The sequence below is a fragment of the Oryzias melastigma genome, linkage group LG21, assembly GCF_002922805.2.
Source record: "Oryzias melastigma strain HK-1 linkage group LG21, ASM292280v2, whole genome shotgun sequence".
NCBI classification, from domain to species: domain Eukaryota; kingdom Metazoa; phylum Chordata; class Actinopteri; order Beloniformes; family Adrianichthyidae; genus Oryzias; species Oryzias melastigma.
Genome location: NC_050532.1, coordinates 27,366,079 through 27,385,395, shown reverse-complemented (window position 1 = coordinate 27,385,395; position 19,317 = coordinate 27,366,079). Strand labels below are relative to the sequence as shown.

The following is a 19,317-nucleotide window of genomic DNA, read 5'->3' as shown; positions in this document are numbered from 1 at the left end:
AAATGTCATGAATTTAAATGAAAATAAAAAAAATGAAGCTTTTCACAGCAATAAATTACAGGTCATGATTAATTAATCGGACAAAAACATAAATCGCATGACATCACTAGTTTTTATACCAACCACTCTCGTCAATCAGGGACCAATTGAAAGCGGGCTGCATGAAATCTAACATTTTGAGCGTTGGACGTGGGGGGCCAGCAGGCTCCACCTACTTTTAGTGAGGCATCTGATTAGTCAATTTATAATTTCTATCACTGAAAAGTTATTAAAAAATATCAAAGAAGATGTGAAAAATTTATCAGATCCAGAATGGTTATTGTGACCAGTGTTGGGTAAGTTACTTTAAAAAAACTAATTGATTACTTTACTTTAGTTACTGGATGCAATTGTAATGAAATGAATTTATTTATTACTTATTTTAAAATGTAATTCGTTACTTTACTTTTTTTCCGGTCGTGTACAAATTCTCAAGGTAAACACAGTTAGCATCCACTAGATCCTCTTGTCTTTCATTCAAATAGTTTTTAAATCAATGTCCTCGTGCGAACTATGAACATGGTTTAAGACATAACCTGACTTCATTAGAGATCAGATGGCAGAGTGGAAAATGACCCAAAGTTCAAACGCATGTGGTCTATGCCACTGATCAAAGAGATATGGGAAAAAAACAGTTACACCTAAAGACTTACATTAAATCTGAAACTACGTCTATTGAAAACATACATGACTGTTTAATGCCTCCAGCAGTTTCTTTCTCCTCCTCAAATGGAGAAAGTAATTCGGACGTTAGGGGGCGGGGCTAGAGCTGGTGGTTCTAGCTCTTCACTAAAAATCATCATATTCAGCTTCCAAGTTCCTCTTCAGGTTGTTTTATTGCTTCATAATAATCAAAAATATAAAATTATGTACAAAATGAATTTTGGGACAGGAGAGCGAACTCCTCCTAATGGAGGAGTGCTAACAAGAACACGCGCACTCCTTATGCAGCTGCAGGTGTTGTAAACTTTCGCCCTTCCCTTTGACCGATCCCGACTCTGCAGTAGCGTGCGGGCGCCACGCAAATGTGCTGGTTGGGTTTTTCCTTTTTTTTTTCTCCGTTTTATTTAACCGAGAGAAAATGTCAGAGCCTACAAAACCAAAGTAACGGACTAACGAGGGTTTCTGTAGTCCAGTAATTGTAATTAATTACCAACATTTGAACTGTAATTCATTGCTGATAAAAGTAATTGCATTACAGTAAGTCGTTACTTTGTAATCCGTTACACCCAACACTGATTGTGACCAATAGGATGACTGCGTACCAGCTGTTTATTTTGGCTTCTTGGAACACCAGGGGGGAGTGGCCACTCAGTCCAGAGGCATCTGATTGGTCAGTTTATAACTTGCATTAAAGAAAACACCTTAAAAAAATGGATTAGAAAGAAGATGCTAAGATGGAAGCATCAGAGCAAGAAGGATTATTCTGACGAATACAATGACTGAGAAATACCTGTCTGTTTCTCAATGGAAGTCTATGGGACTTTGGCCTTCTTGCAGGTACTTCCTGTTTGGAGCACAAAAGGGGAGGGGTTTAGTCCAGTTCTTATACAGTCAATGAGACCAAATCTTTGGACTTAAAGATTGTGAAACTTTTGGTGAAAAATGAAGTTGATTAGTTCAGAGTAGCATCCGTTTTTTTGTCTTTTTCATCGTTTAAAAAATATCACTTTTCCATTGACGGCTGTGGAAAAGTTAAATGCTTCTGGCTGTGGATCTATTAAAAAACAAGAACCAAAGCAGGTGGGACAAAGACTGAATTCAGATCGCTTCCCTGTCCCTACATCTCTCCAAGCAGAGAGATATGGAAAGAATACTGTCTTCAAATTCGGGCGTTACTATCACTCGATGATATCATCAACAGTTGCTGGTCATCTATGTTGGCGTGTAGCTGATAGTGCTCAGAAAATACACATCATTGGCTTTATAACTTTAAAAGTCAATACTTGTATTTGAATGTAAACTGTGATTCAGAACACACTCACGGGAAGAAATGTTTCCGCTTCAGGCGGCGGGATACCCAGCCCTAAGTCACTATGACTCCTTTTAAAAATTCGGTTTGGCCAAAGACAAACGATCCATGTGTCGAATCATTTTGGTTAATTGTTTTGACTACAAACCACACATGCATGAAGACCTGAAGTTCTCAACATGCCTGGTGACACTGACGCCACACGTGTTGCATAACTCTAGCAGCTATTTTGATCTGGCCCGAATACCTGGTACTGGAAACCTAACCCAAGTTGAAGACATACTTTCATATTGGCTGGGAAAAGTTTGGTTAGCATAGAACATTTTTCCCAAGCTTGGATGTTTTTTTTCTAAGAGTTTTTTCATTAAAGTACTTTATTGTCTTTTAATAAAAGTGATTTTCTTGTCATCAATTAGTTTCAAACAGATGTGATTCAACATCCGCCTCACGTGTCTTTCAGAGCCAAATACATCAGCACAGAGCTGGGGATGCGAGAGCGGCTGTTCGTCGGGGTCTTGACCTCCAAAAACACCATCAACACTCTGGGTGCTGCTGTGAACCGCACCATAAGCCATCACTTCGACGTTGTGGTCTTCTTCACCGGTCTGCGCAACCGCAAAGTCCCTCACGGCATGTTCGTGGTTTCCCACGGAGACGAGAGGCTGATATGGAACATGTTCCAGACCGTCAAGTACATCTTTGAACATTACATCAACGAGTACGATTGGTTCTACTTCGTCCAAGATGATGCCTACACAGAAGCCGACAGGATCAAAGTCCTGGTGGAGCACTTGAGCATGGATCGGGAACTCTACATGGGGAGGCCCGAGGAGTTCATAGGCGGAGAGACGGAGGGGAAGTACTGCTACGGAGGCTTCGGGTACCTGCTGTCACGCAGCCTGCTGCTCCGACTGCAACCTTTCCTGGAAAACTGCAGGAATGACATCCTGAGCTCCAGACCTGACGAGTGGCTCGGAAGATGCATCATCGATTACACCAGAACCAACTGTGTTGCTGAATACGAGGTTGGTAAAACATGTCTGTTCTGCTGTTCACAGCAAGAAGGAAAGTCTGTAGATCAGAAACCAACAGGACCCTCGCGTTCAGATAGAGAACATCCAGAGATGGACATGATCCAGCCCCACACCAGCACTTTTGAAACAGTTCTGTAGCCTAAATGGTTCTCAAACCAGTGCTTCAAAACTAAAAACAAAACAATGACAGTTTTCCCCAAAAGCCTTCAAGTTTCAATGTTCCTAAGATGTTTTATTTCATGCTTTCTAGTCTGCATTGCATCTGTTTTCACACATGCTAAAGTAAACATTTCACCCTCATCACCATGACAACGGTTTCTTTTTCCAGAGCATTGCAGACTTCACTCTGATCTAACAAGTCAAGTTGAGACAAACTTTTGCTTCAGCATTTTGACTGAAGCTCCGCCCACCCTAATAGCCTCGCCTATTCTTATATGAGCCCGCCCACAGTTGTTAGAAAGGTTTAATGATTGGCTAGAATTGTACAGCAATATTGAATAGAATACAAAAATGAAAAGCTCTGAAATCCATGTTTTTCTATGGTACAGTTTGAAAGACGCCTAGATGTGAATGTGCTCTCTGCATTTGACCCATCCCCTGGGGGAGAGGTGAACTGCAGACACAGCTGCACTTGGAAACCATTTGGTGGTCTAACCCCCTAATCCAATCCTTAATGTTGAGTGAGAGTCTTTGGTATGACTCGGCTGGGACTTGAACTCACGACCTTCTAGTCGCAGGGTGGACACTCTACCACCAGGCCCCTGATCTAGTAAATTGGGTTTTCTGTTAACCTAGGGGGCGGTTCTGGTTGCCCAGACTCTTCCTTAATTAAAGGGCCGGTTCTCACTTAGTTACATCACAATGTGAGGACCGGCTCGTTTTCATGGGTTGGGAGGGGCTGGTGCTCAGAGTACAGGTTTTTAGTGGAATGCTCAGAAATAAATGCGTAAATTGATCAAAATACTCCTTTGAGATTGTTTGTAGTGAGGAATAAACTTTATATTACACTCAAAAAGTGGATTTTCGCATAATAGGTCCTTTAAGAACCAGCATGAGTTCTGGGAACGACTGATACAGTCGTCCATCGATAAGTTGATGATGTCTTGATTCTTTCATTCATTCACATGACCAGAGAAAATGCATTTTTGTGAATCTGTGAAACGATTATTTTAAAAGTCAACTCATTACAGATTATTATTTCAATTAGTCGATTAATCGGATCATTCGTAAACTGGATGTAAAACACACGTTAACCAGATATTGACTTGGCCACTTTTCTTCCTTATGTTTCTCACTTTCATGTTCTGTTAGCGTGTTGTTTTGGTACCTGAGTCATCCTAGAACTTCTTGTGACATCACTACTGACCCGGATTAGCACTACTACGCATGTATGTCAAGGACAATAGCGGACATTAGAAAGTGTGCTCTTTAGTTTTAAGATAAAAAAAAAAAAAAAAGATTAATCGACTCTTAAATGAGTCTTTGAGTATTTAGATAGTTGTGACTAATCGCGTCAGCCCTAATCTGTTGGTAGATCTGGTGAATGAACAGATCATTTGAAGAGTTTAGGTCACAAAGTTTACTGAAACACTTGAAGACTGTCATCAGAACATCTGTAGGACAGGTTGTCTTTAGCAGAGATCCCACTTCGCCTGCAGGGAAGCACTTCAAACTGACAGACAGCCAGAGGACTAATTACAACGCTAGCAAAGGGATGGTATTCATATTACAGACTAGCGGGCTAATGCCCTTTAACTTTCTGCAGCCTAAGGAGCAAGTGGAATAGGTTAACGGGCGCAGAGACCACAGCAGGGAGTTCAGCTTAGGTTCAATGTTGTGAAAATCCCCTGTGGGTCAACACGCTCTGCTCCTATAATGTCATTAGTGTTTAGGGTCAAACTGGCTTTGTCTCAGTGCTTTTCAGGTGCTTGTCATTCAGCAGTTTCCTGTTGTAGTCTCTATTCAGAAGCCAGGACTTTGGCTCCTCACCCCCCCCCCCCCATTCCCTCCTCTTGGCTTCAATCCAAACCTGGAAACCATCTTGTTACACTGCTGAGAGTGAGTTACTGGCTATCTGAAGTGCCCCGAGCCAGAGGGTCTCCAGCAGAGTCCCTTTGATAAGGGACGGAGGCCGGGGTGAGTTAACAGGCCTGGGATGGAGACGAAAACAGCTCCAGCATGAAGCTGAACGTCTTTTTCTCCTTGTTACAAGGGAGTATTGAAGGCAATTAGGCAGGGACAATGCTTGACTAAGTGTTCAGCTACAGGCTGTAAGCTGTTGCCAGACATTTGTAATGGAGTGGCTTCACTTCTTTGTTTAGCCGAGTCCCTATTCTTTGTTCTTTTAATAGCCTCATCAGATTGGGTTCACTTTTTTTAATCACTCAAGCTCTTTATGTCGTTACTCGCTTAAATGAGATCCCGTTTCCTCCACCAGCTTTAGTTTTAAAATAAAATCCAGATGCAAAGCTATGCATGAAACTGTTCGCCATGGTTAAAGGGGTTATGGTTAACCGTGGCGCGCTGGAGATGGCAGGAATGCAGATTTTTGAGGAAAAATGCAGCACAACAAGCGAGCCGGGAATAGCATCGGACACGTTGCCATCACACCTCGTGAAAGGCCCGTCTGTTTCTTTTTCAGGGACTCCAGTACCATCATTATGAGCTGGGAAAAAACTCGGATCCCAGCAAAGAACAGAGTGAAGAGTTTAGGAGCGCCCTGACCGTCCATCCGGTGTCAGACCCCGAACAAATGTACCGGCTGCACAGATACTTCTCTGAGATTGAACTCCAGAGGACCTACGATGAGATTGCTAAGCTGCAGGTAAGCAGATTTCCCGGAGTCACCAATCTGACGTGGATCAGTCAGAAAGACGACCTTTGCTTCTCAGTGTTTCCTCCTGGCACAAAATGACTAAAATCTTCTGTTTTCACAGGCGGAGATAAAGAACGTGAGCGTGGATGCTTTCGAGGGCAATCGAAGTGCCCAGTGGCCTGTAGGGGTCAGTCCACCGTTTGAGCCCAAATCTCGGTTCGAAGTTCTGAAATGGGAGTATTTCACAGAGGAGGAGATCTATTCGTGTGTCGACGAGGCCCCTAAGTGTGAGCTACGAGGCATCGATAAGCTGGATGTGGCAGACGTCATAGAGACCGCCGTGCAGGAGCTCAACAACAAGTACATGCCCACTCTACACTTTAAGAAGCAGCAGCTGATTAATGGCTACAGGCGGTTTGACCCCACGAGGGGCATGGAGTACACCTTAGACCTCCAGCTGGAGGTGGTTAATCAGAAAGGCCACAGCAGGTCCATCACCAAGAGGGTCCACCTGGTGCGACCTTTAAGCCTAATAGAGATCATTCCCATGCCCTACGTGACCGAAGCCACCAGGGTTCACGTCATTATACCCCTGACCCTGGAAGACCGGAGCTTTGTCACCCGTTTCCTTGAAGTCTTTGCCTCCAACGCTTTTGAGACCAGTGAGAATGCGGTCCTGACCTTCTTGTTCATTTATGACCCGGTGGAAGCTCAACACGTGAGCCAAAACGACATCTTTGCCGGTGTGAAGGCTCAGATAAACACCTACGAGCGCAAATTCCCTGCAGTGAAGATTCCCTGGATCAGTGTCAAGACGGAAACGCCGGCTCCCATCAAATTCATGGACATCATCTCTAAGAAACACCCCGTAGACACCTTGTTTTTCCTTGCTCAGGTCAGCACCAACATCAACGCGGAGTTTCTGAACCGCTGTCGCATGAACTCCATCAACAACTGGCAGGTCTTCTTCCCGATCCACTTCCAGGAGTTTAACGCTGACGTGGCCTACCACAACCAGCCCCGCCCGGCCACCGTGGACCTGGTCAAAGACGCGGGACACTTTGACCGCAGGTCGTTTGACGAAGCGTGCTTCTACAACTCGGACTACATGGCGACTCGCTCCCGCATGGTGGCAGACGTCCAGGAGAACGAAGACCTTCTAGAAGGTCTGGACATCTACGAAATGTTTGTGAAGTATTCCGGTCTGCACGTGTTCAGGGCGGTCGAGCCGGCGCTGCACCAGCAGTACCGCTACCAGCCCTGCAACCCCAAACTTAGCGAGGAAATCTATCACAGATGCGTTCAGAGCAACCTGGAAGGCCTCGGATCTCGATCCCAGCTCGCCATGCTGCTGTTTGAGAAAGAGCGCGGAAACAGCACCTGACCGGGCCGAGCGAAACTTCAGGAGACGAGTGTCGTAGCTCTGAGGAAGGACTGAACCCTCCCCAGATGCAGCCCGTCCGTGGCTGGGGGAGTGGTCTCCATCCTCCTGGGGAAACCAGGGCTGTTGAGTTCGCTTGACGCCATGGCGGCTGGTTTTGGTAAAGCGATAGATCAGCTTTTCTACTTTCTGAAACCAAATGATTCTATACTTTGCTACAAACTAACACCTACGTAGAGCCGATTTTGACCACTAGAGGACATTTATTTTTAATGACACAATATTTTATTGTAGTTTCTTAGAATTTGTTGAACAATCTCATCTGAGGATGCAGGTGAAGACGCTCCTGCAGACAGAAGTTGGTCGGTTGGAGATGAATCGGTTAACTCGGTCATGCCTTTGTTCTGCTGCTAAAAGGAACCGATCGTCTTTCATAAGCAGAGAAGAGTCGGGGGAATATGCCCCTTGTTCAACTTTGAAGCTGCTGAGATCTTTTACGTGGTACCAACGATCCCAAAGAGGCGTGCGACGAAAAGCTTCCGCGACTTGATGCTTTTCAGGGAGATGGGCGGCTCCGTCCTCGTAGATGTTGCACCTCCATTTGGGGCATTCAAATATTGCACTTTTGATACTCAACTGGTTTGAGTATTTACAAAAGTGTATTTTTTTATACTCCGTGCCTTGTTACAAACTTTTTTATACTTCAACCGTCTGAGAAAAATCCTCGCTTTTGCATTTGACCTGATATTTTTATACATTTCCGGTAGTGTTACACATACATGCACACAGAGAGGGCTGTTTGTAAAGAATGTATGTCTTTCTTATTCTTTTTATAGCTTTCATGGTCACATCTTGATCCGACCATCTCCAGGCTGCCTCAAAGGTGGGCGGAGCTCCGTCGGCTGAACGCCGTTCTTGTAGTTTGGAGTTTCCTTGAAACCTTTTTCACGGTCAAAAGAGAAACAAAGAGGCAGAAACGTGAATAATTGGGGGGGAATGCCTGAAATACTTGCCAAGGTTTGTGCAGAATGGAATCGGCTCAGAAATGTTTCAAGGAAGAAAATAATCAAATGTTTCATTTTTCCAAAGTGCTTTGAATTGCTTTTTTTGCGCCCTTGGTTGAGCTGAAGCGTCTGCTCTCTCCCGTCTGTTGGGAAATCCAGTGGGAGGTCTGTCCTGTCACTGAGTAGTAATGGATGTACAACAGTAAGTTATTAGTGAGTTCTAATGTGCAATATTACAGCTCGGTTTGTTATTTTTCCAGGACTTTTAATGTCCAAACATTTCCCTGGAGTGCAGGAGCGTTCATATCGCAGTACTGTTTGTGACTCATACTTTCTGTTTGATGCAAAGTTAAAAACACTGTAATTTCTCTGACAAGACGTTTTCAATGCTGTCAGGAGACGCTTGTGCTCCTCAGACTTACTTTGAAGTACATAAACCCGGAGCGAGTCCTTCTATTTAACTGTAATTGGATTTAATATATATGTTGGAACATTGGCGGTTCTTCTGCAGTGTTTCTGCTCCACTTCTTTACCAACGCATCTCTTTTTTTAACCAGAAAGGAGAGCAGTCGTGACGGCGCACCGTTTGTGTGAATGTTGATTAATAATATGCAAAGTTGGAAACGTAGTCTTCCAAAGAAGTCACTGTGAACGAGCTGAGTTACAAAATGAAGTTGTTTTTTTTTTTTTTTTGCCTTGGGTCCACATGAGAGGCCTGAGGTTGTGGGTGGAGCGTGGTTATCCTGTTGTTAACACGGCCACCATCGCTGAGCGAAGGCTCCTTAGTGTTTTCGTCCATAATTTATTTGTCTGTGGGATCTGTTCAAACGGTTCTGCAGCAAATTCTGCTTTAAGATGCTTTTAAAATCGAACACATTTTGTGATTTTTCTTTTTTAATCCAATGATGAACTGAACAAAAGTATCAGGTACTTTAAGAGCTCCAGGTTTGGACGTTTGAGCCCAATAGTTTACATTGTTTTATGCACATGGGTACTCAGAAAAACCAAAGTAGTACGTTTTAGCTGATGCACATGATCGATTGCTGTAATTCTCAATAAACTGTGAATTATTGTATTTTTTTGAATTAAAGAATATTTGAGTATTTCCCGTCTTTGTTTCTTGGTTGTCAGTGGAAGTTTACGTTTGAGCGGCTCAAGTCTACGACTGGGAGTCACTGGGTACTCACGATACGATAACATGGCTCACGATATCGATGATATTGCGATAAATCATCTCTAATAAATATTAGAGAGTCCCATTAGTGCCATTAAATTGAGTGTTAACAATAGTGAACATGAACAGCAGTGTCACTGTTTAGTGCAAAATAATACCGAAAAAAACAGAATGAGTAGCCAGTCTTGCAACGTGACAAGTATTGACACCAAGTCAAGTCTTGAAACACGCCCCTCTATGCACCTCCAAAGGAACGTCTGACCAAAGGGCATTTTAGAACATATCCATATAACATTTTACAGCCTCTTTAAGCAAAAATAAAATATCGATACTTTATGCATATCTGTCGAGAATTCATCGCAGGACTAAATGTTGCGATTCATCACAATATCACTCTATTTTTGCACAACCCAAACTGATGTTTTTTGAGCAAAAAGTGGATTTTCAAAGTTAGATCTGTGTCTGTTCTTGGAAACTCGACATTCCTGCTGGTGTCGGAGTCGAGGTATTCCTGATGTCTGGGTTGGGAAGAAACGGGGAAAATGTTGCAACCTTAATTACAGCTGTAGTTATTTCAAGGCTGGATGTGCAGTGCCTGCAGGCATGATGTAAAACCACATAACTACAGAGCAGCTGGGATTTAAATGTAAGCCATTATTTTGTACTTCGTTTTATGTTCGATCCCAGAACTTTCTCCTCCCTCACCAGAACAGACTGAGCCCAGAAGACGCTGCCGCTCTGAAAGTCTATTTTCATTTTTCTCCCGTTTCATTTTTACAAACTTGGGATCGCATGCAGACTCTGAGGAATCTATTTCTTTTTTTAATAATGTTGCATTCCCACAATCATCCAGTGAGAGGCAATAAAGTCATTTTTATCTGCGTTGGTTTTTTCCACCCTGAAGTTGACTGGATTTAACGGTCACTTTTTCTGACAAAAACACGTCTGATTCCCCCTGAAAAAGCAGAACTCTGCCTTCCACGACAGTTTTGTAGAAAACTTCAATAAATCTCTGTAAGATGGAAACTCTGAGCCGCCATCTGCTGCATGGCTCCTGCAGGAGCACCCGGCCTTTTGTCTCTCACACAGAGGTAACCAGGAGGAGTTTGAAGGAGTCATTGTCAGCAGGATAAAGGGCCTTTTCACGCCGCTCCAGCCTCCCAAAGCAAAGTCTGCAGTCATATTTCAGTCCTGTGTGGCTTCTCCAGGGATAACTGCAATTATTGATGACAGAGGAGAAGATTGTTATGCATGGGCTGTGCAGGATGCCATCAGAGACTGATTGAAAACCTTTTGAAAATGTCAAAGTGACACATGATTATGAATATTAAACAGCCGTGTACTGCCCGTGATTACTTGAACGGCGGAGGGGATTTGACAGACGGAGGCCGTCGGCTCGCCGTGATGCATGGAGAACCGCAGGAACCCAACAGAACAATCAAAAGGAAAAGTGTCACTCGCTTTTATTGTAGATGAAATATTTCTGCATCACACGTGTGCAGAAAATGTCACATTTTTGGCCAAGAAGACTCCGGCGTGTCTAGACTGCAGAGATAATCTGTTTTCTGATCTCACATTGAAAATCTTTATCGAGATTAAAAGCAGAATTTCAGAGTTGTGGCATCTCTATGACGAGCTGAGCTGACATTTGCTTTGCTCCAACAGGTGGGTGAATGTTGCTTTAGCACACGAGTCAAAGTCGAGGCCCGGGGGCCGGATCCGGCCCTCCAGATCATTTTATGTTATTGTTATGAATGACCTGACATTATCCTGCGCTGATTTCTAACTTGTATAATTTTGACAACATATTGAAAATTATTTAAGGTTTAAGTTGATTTATTCTGGAATAATATTCCTGCCTTTTTATTATTCATAATTATGTTAAAAAGTTACATTTTTAAAGTTTTAACAATTAGCATTATGCTAGCTTTTGGACTATTTTGGTACTTACTGAGATTGTTTACGCTATTTTGGAGTTTAGCTGATATTTACATGCTAGCTGTTTTGTCTAATTTCGGCTTTTTTCAGTTTTTTAGGATATTTTTGGAAGTTTAGCCATTTTTTTCAGCTACATGTTAGCTGCTTTGGTTTTTTTTTTTTTTTTTAGCAAATTTGGCACTTAGCTAATATTTTAGCTGGCTATCAGCATCGTGTATTTAACTATCAATTTCAGCATCTTCAGCGGCCAAATTCAGCTTCCAGCATCACACTAGCATTATCACAGGTAATGCTATATGTTTATTTAATAATTATGTTAAAAAGTTACGGTTTTAAAGTTTTAAAAATGTAGTTTTAGAGTGCTCAATAAATGTTTATCCTGTTCGCCCGCGACCTAAGATGTGTTTTGGATTTTGGCCCCCCTGTGCGATCCATTCTAACACCCCTTTAGCATTAAACCAAAAAATCCTAATTTCTGACTAAGAAAAAAGCAGTCGCATTACTTTGATTCTAATTACAAAGAACACAGAAACTTTGTAGTTAAACTGTTTGGGTCAAGTTAGAGAGTTTAGAGCTAAATATTTAAGATTTACTGAAGTTCTGCTGTCAAATCATGATGCCAATGTTTGTCTTTTTGTCTCTTTAATCTTTCAAAGATTAAGAAGTTTTCTACAAACCCATTTAGTTAAATGCTAAAAATAAGAAACGGATAAAAAGTCATTAAAGACGCAGAGACGCCGTTTTTCCACACAGGTAGTTTTATGACCTTTCACACAAATCCCTCTTCCAGAAAATCCTCTTCAGTGCAGCCAAACATAAACTTTCTTTAGTTGGAACTTATGTTCAACTAACACAAAGATCTAAAGCCTCTCTACAAACCCATTCAGTTCTATACAGAAACAATAACTTGATGCCAGCATGAAGAACAGAGGCACTAAAAGACATGAAATGTACAATCGGACAGTTTCTACATTCAGCTGATTCCTCGGGTCGGGTCAAAGGGTCACGCTCGGAACAGAGTTTCTCCATTTAGAGACATTTTTTAAAAACAAAATCAAGAAACCTTAAATTGTGCGAAAGCTCAGCTCTGATTTAAAGCCAGACCATAATTCAGGGAGCAGAAGGTTTTGAGGCTTCAGGACAAACCGCCACGCTCACAGCTGAGCCTCGGAGGCCGTCCCTGAACGCTGCTGCCGGCGTGAAGCTCCGCCCTGCAGCGCCGCCGATAAACCAAGCTGCTGCGCGACATGAGCGAGCGTCCCGATGTTCTCCAGACAGAATCGTTCCTGACCTTCAAGGGAAAGTTCTGAGCACCTTTGAGGCGGAGTCTTACCTGCAGCAGGTGAGCAAAGAACCAGGATGTTGACTAACGGACGTGCTGCAGAGCCGCCGCTCATGGTGGACATGAAGGAGAGTGTTTGGAAAAAGAAACCATCTAATGCAGATATAAGTAGATGAATGATAAGATGGATCGGACCTTCACTGGTGAGTTTATTCATGCTTGATTTTTATTAAATATTTCCCACTCTTCTCTGCAATTCTCAGTCCCTTAAGTGTTTAAGATGAAAGTCTTGAACTATTTTGTAACTGTGATTTGTGTTTCTGTGTCTTCAGACAGTGGAGAACTGCATCTATGTGCTGTCGTGGCTCAGACATAAATCTGCAGCTGAAACGGTTCAGATTAGTGATCTGCAGATCTTCGTGATCTTAAAAGACGATCAGTCAACATCAATGAAGACTGGTTCTGAAACACTTGTACATTTTTAGATCTAATCTTAAATCTTTAGTGCCTTATCTCGAACTCCTGGCCTCAAAGTTCACAGTTTTGGTTGTTCGGATGTTCCATCACCTCTTATTCTTGGAGGAAAAGTTTTCAGTTTAGAAGAAGCTCAAAGTCACACAAACAGAAGACATTTGGAGGTTTGTCAACCAAAACAGTGAATATTAGTTTCTTCTAAAGAAGAACAATCTAAAAATAGTAAATCATTCACAGAAAAACCAAACCCATTTACTCTGTGTTCAGATTTTCAGGTCCTTTTATCTCTCTAACCCCCCCCCCACACCTGTTTGAAGGTCATCATCTGATTTATTTTCTGTAAAGTACCAGATCACGTCTGAAATGTCCGTTCTGAAAACATTCACGCTGCTTTTTAAACAAAATGATTTCATAGTTTTAGATCAGAGATAAGCAACTTCTTGCATCTTTTCCAACATGTTCTAACAAACGTGGACACACCTGAACCAGGTGATCAGTCTCTAATAAACTCTACCAGTATCTTCACCAGGCCTGCATTCAGCAAACAATAGTTCCAACTAAGCTAAGAGAAGATTCTGAGGGAGTCTTCTCATCCTGGATCCCTTCCACCACAAGGAACACATTTATTACAAGTAAAGCATCAAAGTAAAGTTTATAGTGAGATGATTGAAACTAAAACCTGGTGTGGCTGAGACGACCAGAAAACCTGGAAAGAGAAGGAAACATTTGAAGAACACGAACCAAAACAACTGCTAAAGAACCACGCCTGTGATCTGATGAACTGACAGCTGATTGTCATGTGCAACATAACTTAGATGTGAGACTTTAAAAAATATATTAAAAGGAGACACAAAATATAAATTCTTCTGGAAAGTTCTTCCAGAATGTTAGCAGAGTTTCCTAAACTGCTCTAGACTTTAAACTGCAGTTGATCATGAAATAACTGTTCCATCAGCTCCAGCTACAACAACAAAAACTCAACAATGTTCTACCACGGTTGGTTAAAAGATTAACATGAAACATGTTTCAGGACAGAGACAGAACTGCTAGAAAACAGACCAACAGATGGAATCACACAAACACAGCAGGAACTCTGAGGCTATACTGAGCATGTTCACATTAATGTCCAACATTTGAACAGATCTGCTGCATCAAAGTCTGATTCGGTCACAGAAACGTTTACCTAACTCGATCCTGACTCACATTTCTGACTCAAAGAAATCTGAGACTAAAATGAGACGAGTTTGGGAGGAAACGTGATTGGCCAACCAGCCTGACGTCTTTGCTCTGGATCTGGTCTTTTGTTAGATTCTAGAGAAACTGCGTTCAGCTTCTATGCTCCACAGATCTGGAACGGATCTCCAGAAAGCCTTAAACTACGTCCACACCGCCATTGGTGTCATGTTCAAGCCACCCCTTCCAATGAAAAGTCAGTGTGATTAAAACTCCTGAGTTCATTCACCGATATGTACGTTTTTTCATGGGATTCACATTAACAGGTAATGAGGTTGAACCGACCAATCAGGAACTTGGATTTGGTGGTGATGTATGGATGGAGTCCCTTTTGTTGTTACATAATTCACTGTTTGAAAACTGATCATCAAGGAGAAATTAATATTTGTGGTTTGTGTCCAACTGGAATTCTATGACACCAATATGTCCGAACTTAACTACTAAAAACTTTCTGTTTTATCTAGTTCCCTGGATTTACAAAGCAATTTGGAGAACTTTACTTTTGTTTTCTAAACCTTGATATGACTTCACTGATTTAACGTAGTAAAGATCGAATCAATACGAAGATTTCACGTTGATTTGTGACTCCAGTGTTTTCTGGTGATGAAAAATTACATTTAAACATTTTTTTTTCCGCAAAACTTGTTCGACCACTAATCTCATGAGCACGATGCATGATAGTTTTTTTCACAAAGACTTCTGGGAAATTTCTAGCATAATGGATATTGGAATTGTAGATTCGGACAGCACTACAACATGGCAAACACACTATATATTGCACTATGTAGTGAATAGGGAGGGAATTCGGACATAAATCAAGTCTTCCAAATATTGGAATAGAGCTGTGAAAGATAAAACCCTGAAGCAAGATTCAGCAGATCTGACATTTCACACCAAACCTCATCCAAGTGTAGGATAAGTTTGGGTAAACAGTAAAAAAAATGAAGAAAAAGAAGAAGAAGCCCCTTCCTGCTGGTACAGTGTGAAGATAATTGGCCAAGAATAGGTAAACAAAATCAGTTTCTTAAAATCCAGGTTAAAACCCTAAAGTTTGTCATCTGCCTTTGATCAGTTTTCATTCAAAGGTTTAAGTCCAAACTGTTCCTTTGACTCATTCTAACTAATTTTCTCTTTTAATGATCCTTCCTTAAATATTTCTGTTTCATGTTTTATGTAAAAAACTTTGAACTGCACATGAAATGTGTTCTAAACTGGGGGAAATGTCTATAACCTGTCAAAACCTTTAATGACACGCTAATACACACAAGTTTTAGATGTTTTTGAATAAATCCTTCCTTAATGGTCATTTTTATCATTTCTGAGTTTGCAGCAAACCAGAAATTTTCCTTGGTGAGGAAAGAACATTCATGGATTCAGTACTTCACAAAATCCTGGTGAAATTTGAGATAAAACACAATTTCACTTCCATGTAACAAAACAAACGTGATCTTACAGGATAAATTACTGGTAAATCCTCTTAAATATCTGATATTTCATTTTCCATTTGTGCTTTCAGACGTTTCATGTTTAATCTAACCTTTATTCATTTCCTGCAGCCTCTGATACAATATCTACATCACAGTCTTTCAGATGGAATGAAGAAAGCTCATCCGATTCCTGACGGGATTCCTTCTCGTGGAAAAGTTGGGCTGACCTGCGTCACGCTAGCGTGCTCAAAAGCTTCAGATGGCGGGCGAGCGCTGTGAGGAGCTGCTGGGGTTCAGACTGGAAAAGGAAACATCGTTCTACGGCTTATTGCTTATGTCAGCTGTAAGCACAAAGAGGGCGGATGGTCGGCAGAAACGAGCAGAGGAGGAACACCTGAAAACAAAATACTCCGTGTTCTGTAGAAAACAGAAGAGTCCCACCACGCTGCAGGAATGTGCTAATACTTGGCAGTCTGTCGTCTCAGAAAGTCCGTTAACAGCAGTTGCTACAATCGTGTTTTCATATAAAAACTGTATAAATAACTGAGCTTACATAAGTCAAACTAATCTCAAACAACAATCAAACAGAAAAAGTTCTCCAGTTTATGTACAGGTACACTGCTACTCTCTAACACTTTCACCACAAACCGGACAAACTGTATCGTGTGGATGGTCGACCCGGAGCGCCAACGCCATGTTTTACCTGCCTCCCTTCAAACGGTGTTACAAGAATACAGCAATAAGGTTTGCGTACTGAAGTACCATCATGTCGTGTACGATATAGAACATACAGATAATAGCGTCTTTAAATAATTACAGAATTCATCAGGTGTGATGGTTTGTTGTGGGACTTAAAACTGCCGATATATACATGTAAAAAAATAAAAACTCAAACGGATGAATAAATCCCTCTTTCCTTGTTTGTAGAACAAGCCGGATCATGCAGTCCTCCTCTTCAAAAAAAAGGTGAAACAAACTGGCCTTGTAGTCTCTAAGTGCCCAAAACGCAAAAGTTGAGGTTCCGTCCAGACGGAAATGGAAAAAGGAAAGTCCAATTTGTGCCTACGTACTGTTCAAGTGATAGCAGCGCAAGTTTGGTGTTCGACTTTGGCCGTAGCTTTTCCCTGGTGACAGCAAAGGAATGCCGGGAATGCTGGGGGCTCGGATACGGATCTGGCCACAGACAGGTCTTATCTTTTGCTGTCACCAGGACAGAAAACAATGGTTTGTTTTAGCAAGCGAAGTCCTCAAACACCCCGTGGTGCCCGGCGCGATGGTGGTGGGGGTGCAGGTGGTGGTGGTTGGGGAGGATGGCGTTGGCGTAGGCGCCTTCTGGGTGACTCCTCGCTGTGTCGTTGGGCTCCTGTTGAACGAAGAACAAAACACTGGTGAGAATAACTCAGTGGTCACAAGGTGACTGGATTCTGTCGCAAGACGCTTTTTCATTCAAATATGGACCAAAGAATGTGAATTTTTTGGGGAGAAAGAAACTTTTTGTCACAAACAGGAAGACAGCTGGTTCCATGTGCAGCAGCTAAAAGTCCACAAAGATGAATCAAGGTCAGACAGGCAGAGGTCAATTAGGAACATCCAAGTAGAGATGTCAGAGTCCAGGTGAGGGTCAGGGCAGGCGGCAGGCAATCAGAGAATAAAGCTGCGTCAGAAACAGAAGATCCAGTCCAGAACGCTCGGTAACGCAGGAAGGATGGCACAAACGATACTTCTCCGCCCACAATCTTCTCTCACACAGTAAATGGTTTGTTTATATGAAGAACCAAAAACCAAGTAGTCAAAAATGAGCTGCTGGATGACCTCCCCTGTTGTTTTTGTTGTTAGCTTTGGAATCGCTCACCTGAATTATGCGGCCCATTCTAAACCGGACCGTACCACTCAGTGGAAACGAGGCTTTTACTTGTGTGCCTCGTACAGGTTTGTCAATATTTTGTTCTTGGACATTCCGTATCCACCCATAAGGAGATTTAGGAATAATGCTGGTTCACTCTGGACGCCAAAGTGAAGCGGAGTGCGCTCGGCGTCCGCTCTCTCTGGCCATTCACACTAGACGGGCATTTTTCCGGACGTTTCTCCTAAAGCTTTTCTTTGTTTTTCCATCGTACGTAAATTAATAACCTAAAAGTATTATTTCTGCTAAAAAGAAGCGAGTAGTTAGTCTTCCCACACTTCTTTCATGTATCTGCTGTTGGGACACACAGAGAGAAGTGTGTGTTGTGTGTTTATTTTCATCTCTATATTCTGTTTAGAGACAAAAACATGATTGTATTTGTCAATCGTGGTGTTTTATTGTGAAAAATTGGTTATATTTTGAAAATAAAGCGTATTTTCTCACGTATTTTGGACTGCGGAGCGTTCTGCAGACGACCGCGGTGTAGGCCATACCATAGGTTACCAAGGGCGCCGAATGGAAGCACCTCGGTTCCACGCCACGTCCAGGGTGAACCAGGCGTAAACCTTGAACTCCTTTAGACACAGACTGAACTGAGCCGATGTTTTCCCTCCATGTTCTCTCAGAGAACTCTCAAAAATGTAAACTTATAGATTCCTAATAACTTTGAACTGCTGTCCTGATTTGTAGGATAAAAACAGGAGAGGACTTTTTTTAAGTTCTAAACAAAAATGTTTATCCTCAGAACCAGCCGCTGAACCTCCTCAGTCTGTAGGCTGTAAGGATTCAAAAACGTTTGTCTGAAAAGTGTCTTTTAGCTGTAGAACAGATATTAGAACCACAAAAGGAAAAGAAAAACCAACTATATGGAGCATTAAAAGCAGCTGTTTGCTTCAGCCTGACGTTCTAATTGCTCCTCAGACGACATATCTCCATATCGAACACAATGGCTGCGCAGACTTCACAGGAGCACAACGTCCTGATTTCTCCTGTCATGAACAGAGTCTGAATCTGGAGGACGTGCTCTCCTTTTCCGTTAGTCCGGCCGCCGCCGACCGCGACTGTCGAGCATAAAGGAGTGCTTTGGTGCATTTGCAGAAAGGCTGAAAGAACAGATCGGACTGAATGAAGTCAACACGAGTCTGAATATGTGGAGTCACCACAAAAAAGAAAATAAACATGCTGGAATGTTGTTCCCGTCCACAAAACTCGGCTTCATTTGAACATTTCTGAAAAAAAAGGCAGAAAATGTAAATTTCTTTGCTGTGCTTTGAGACACAGTGACAAACAGAAAATGTAAAAAATACTTTGATGTAGAAACTCTGTTAAAACTGAGTCAAATGTGTTTGTGACTGCTGCAATCTTTCTTTTTTTTAGTTTGATAAAATAAGAAACCAATTAGAGCCATTTACACAGCGGAGTTGAAAATTCCTCAGGAAGAAAATGCTCTCCACTGTTCACTTCAGACACGTTCGAAATGAATTTTCATGAGAAAATGTGTGCTAAAAAAAGTTCTGACGGCAACGTGAAGTCAGACGAGGTCCAGCCGGGCGAAAAAAGCAGATTTAAGGAGAAACAGGAGCCGACTTTGTCTGAAGAAACAGAGAAGATTCCAACTCTTTTAAATACGAGCTCAGTTGA

General features: G+C 42.1%; 2 protein-coding genes across 5 annotated transcripts in view; one reads left to right on the top strand and one right to left on the bottom strand.

Annotated features, from left to right (window-relative positions):
* Window positions 1–9,348, top strand: part of chpfa (chondroitin polymerizing factor a) — a 13,386-nt gene extending 4,038 nt beyond the window's left edge. Inside the window, exons 2-4 of the mRNA XM_024285891.2 lie at window positions 2,472–3,036; window positions 5,687–5,869; window positions 5,982–9,348. Of these exons, the coding sequence (XP_024141659.1) occupies window positions 2,472–3,036; window positions 5,687–5,869; window positions 5,982–7,244 (2,011 nt within the window). The 3' untranslated portion in view covers window positions 7,245–9,348. The remainder of the gene's footprint in view (window positions 1–2,471; window positions 3,037–5,686; window positions 5,870–5,981) is intronic.
* A 6,227-nt stretch (window positions 9,349–15,575) lies between these two features.
* The window catches only part of asic4a (acid-sensing (proton-gated) ion channel family member 4a), a 157,273-nt gene continuing 153,531 nt past the window's right edge, over window positions 15,576–19,317 (bottom strand). For all 4 annotated transcript variants that reach the window (XM_036209589.1, XM_024286430.2, XM_036209590.1 and 1 more), the window contains one exon: window positions 15,576–17,136. In XM_036209589.1, coding sequence (XP_036065482.1) covers window positions 17,005–17,136 — 132 coding nt within the window. In that variant the 3' untranslated portion in view covers window positions 15,576–17,004. The remainder of the gene's footprint in view (window positions 17,137–19,317) is intronic.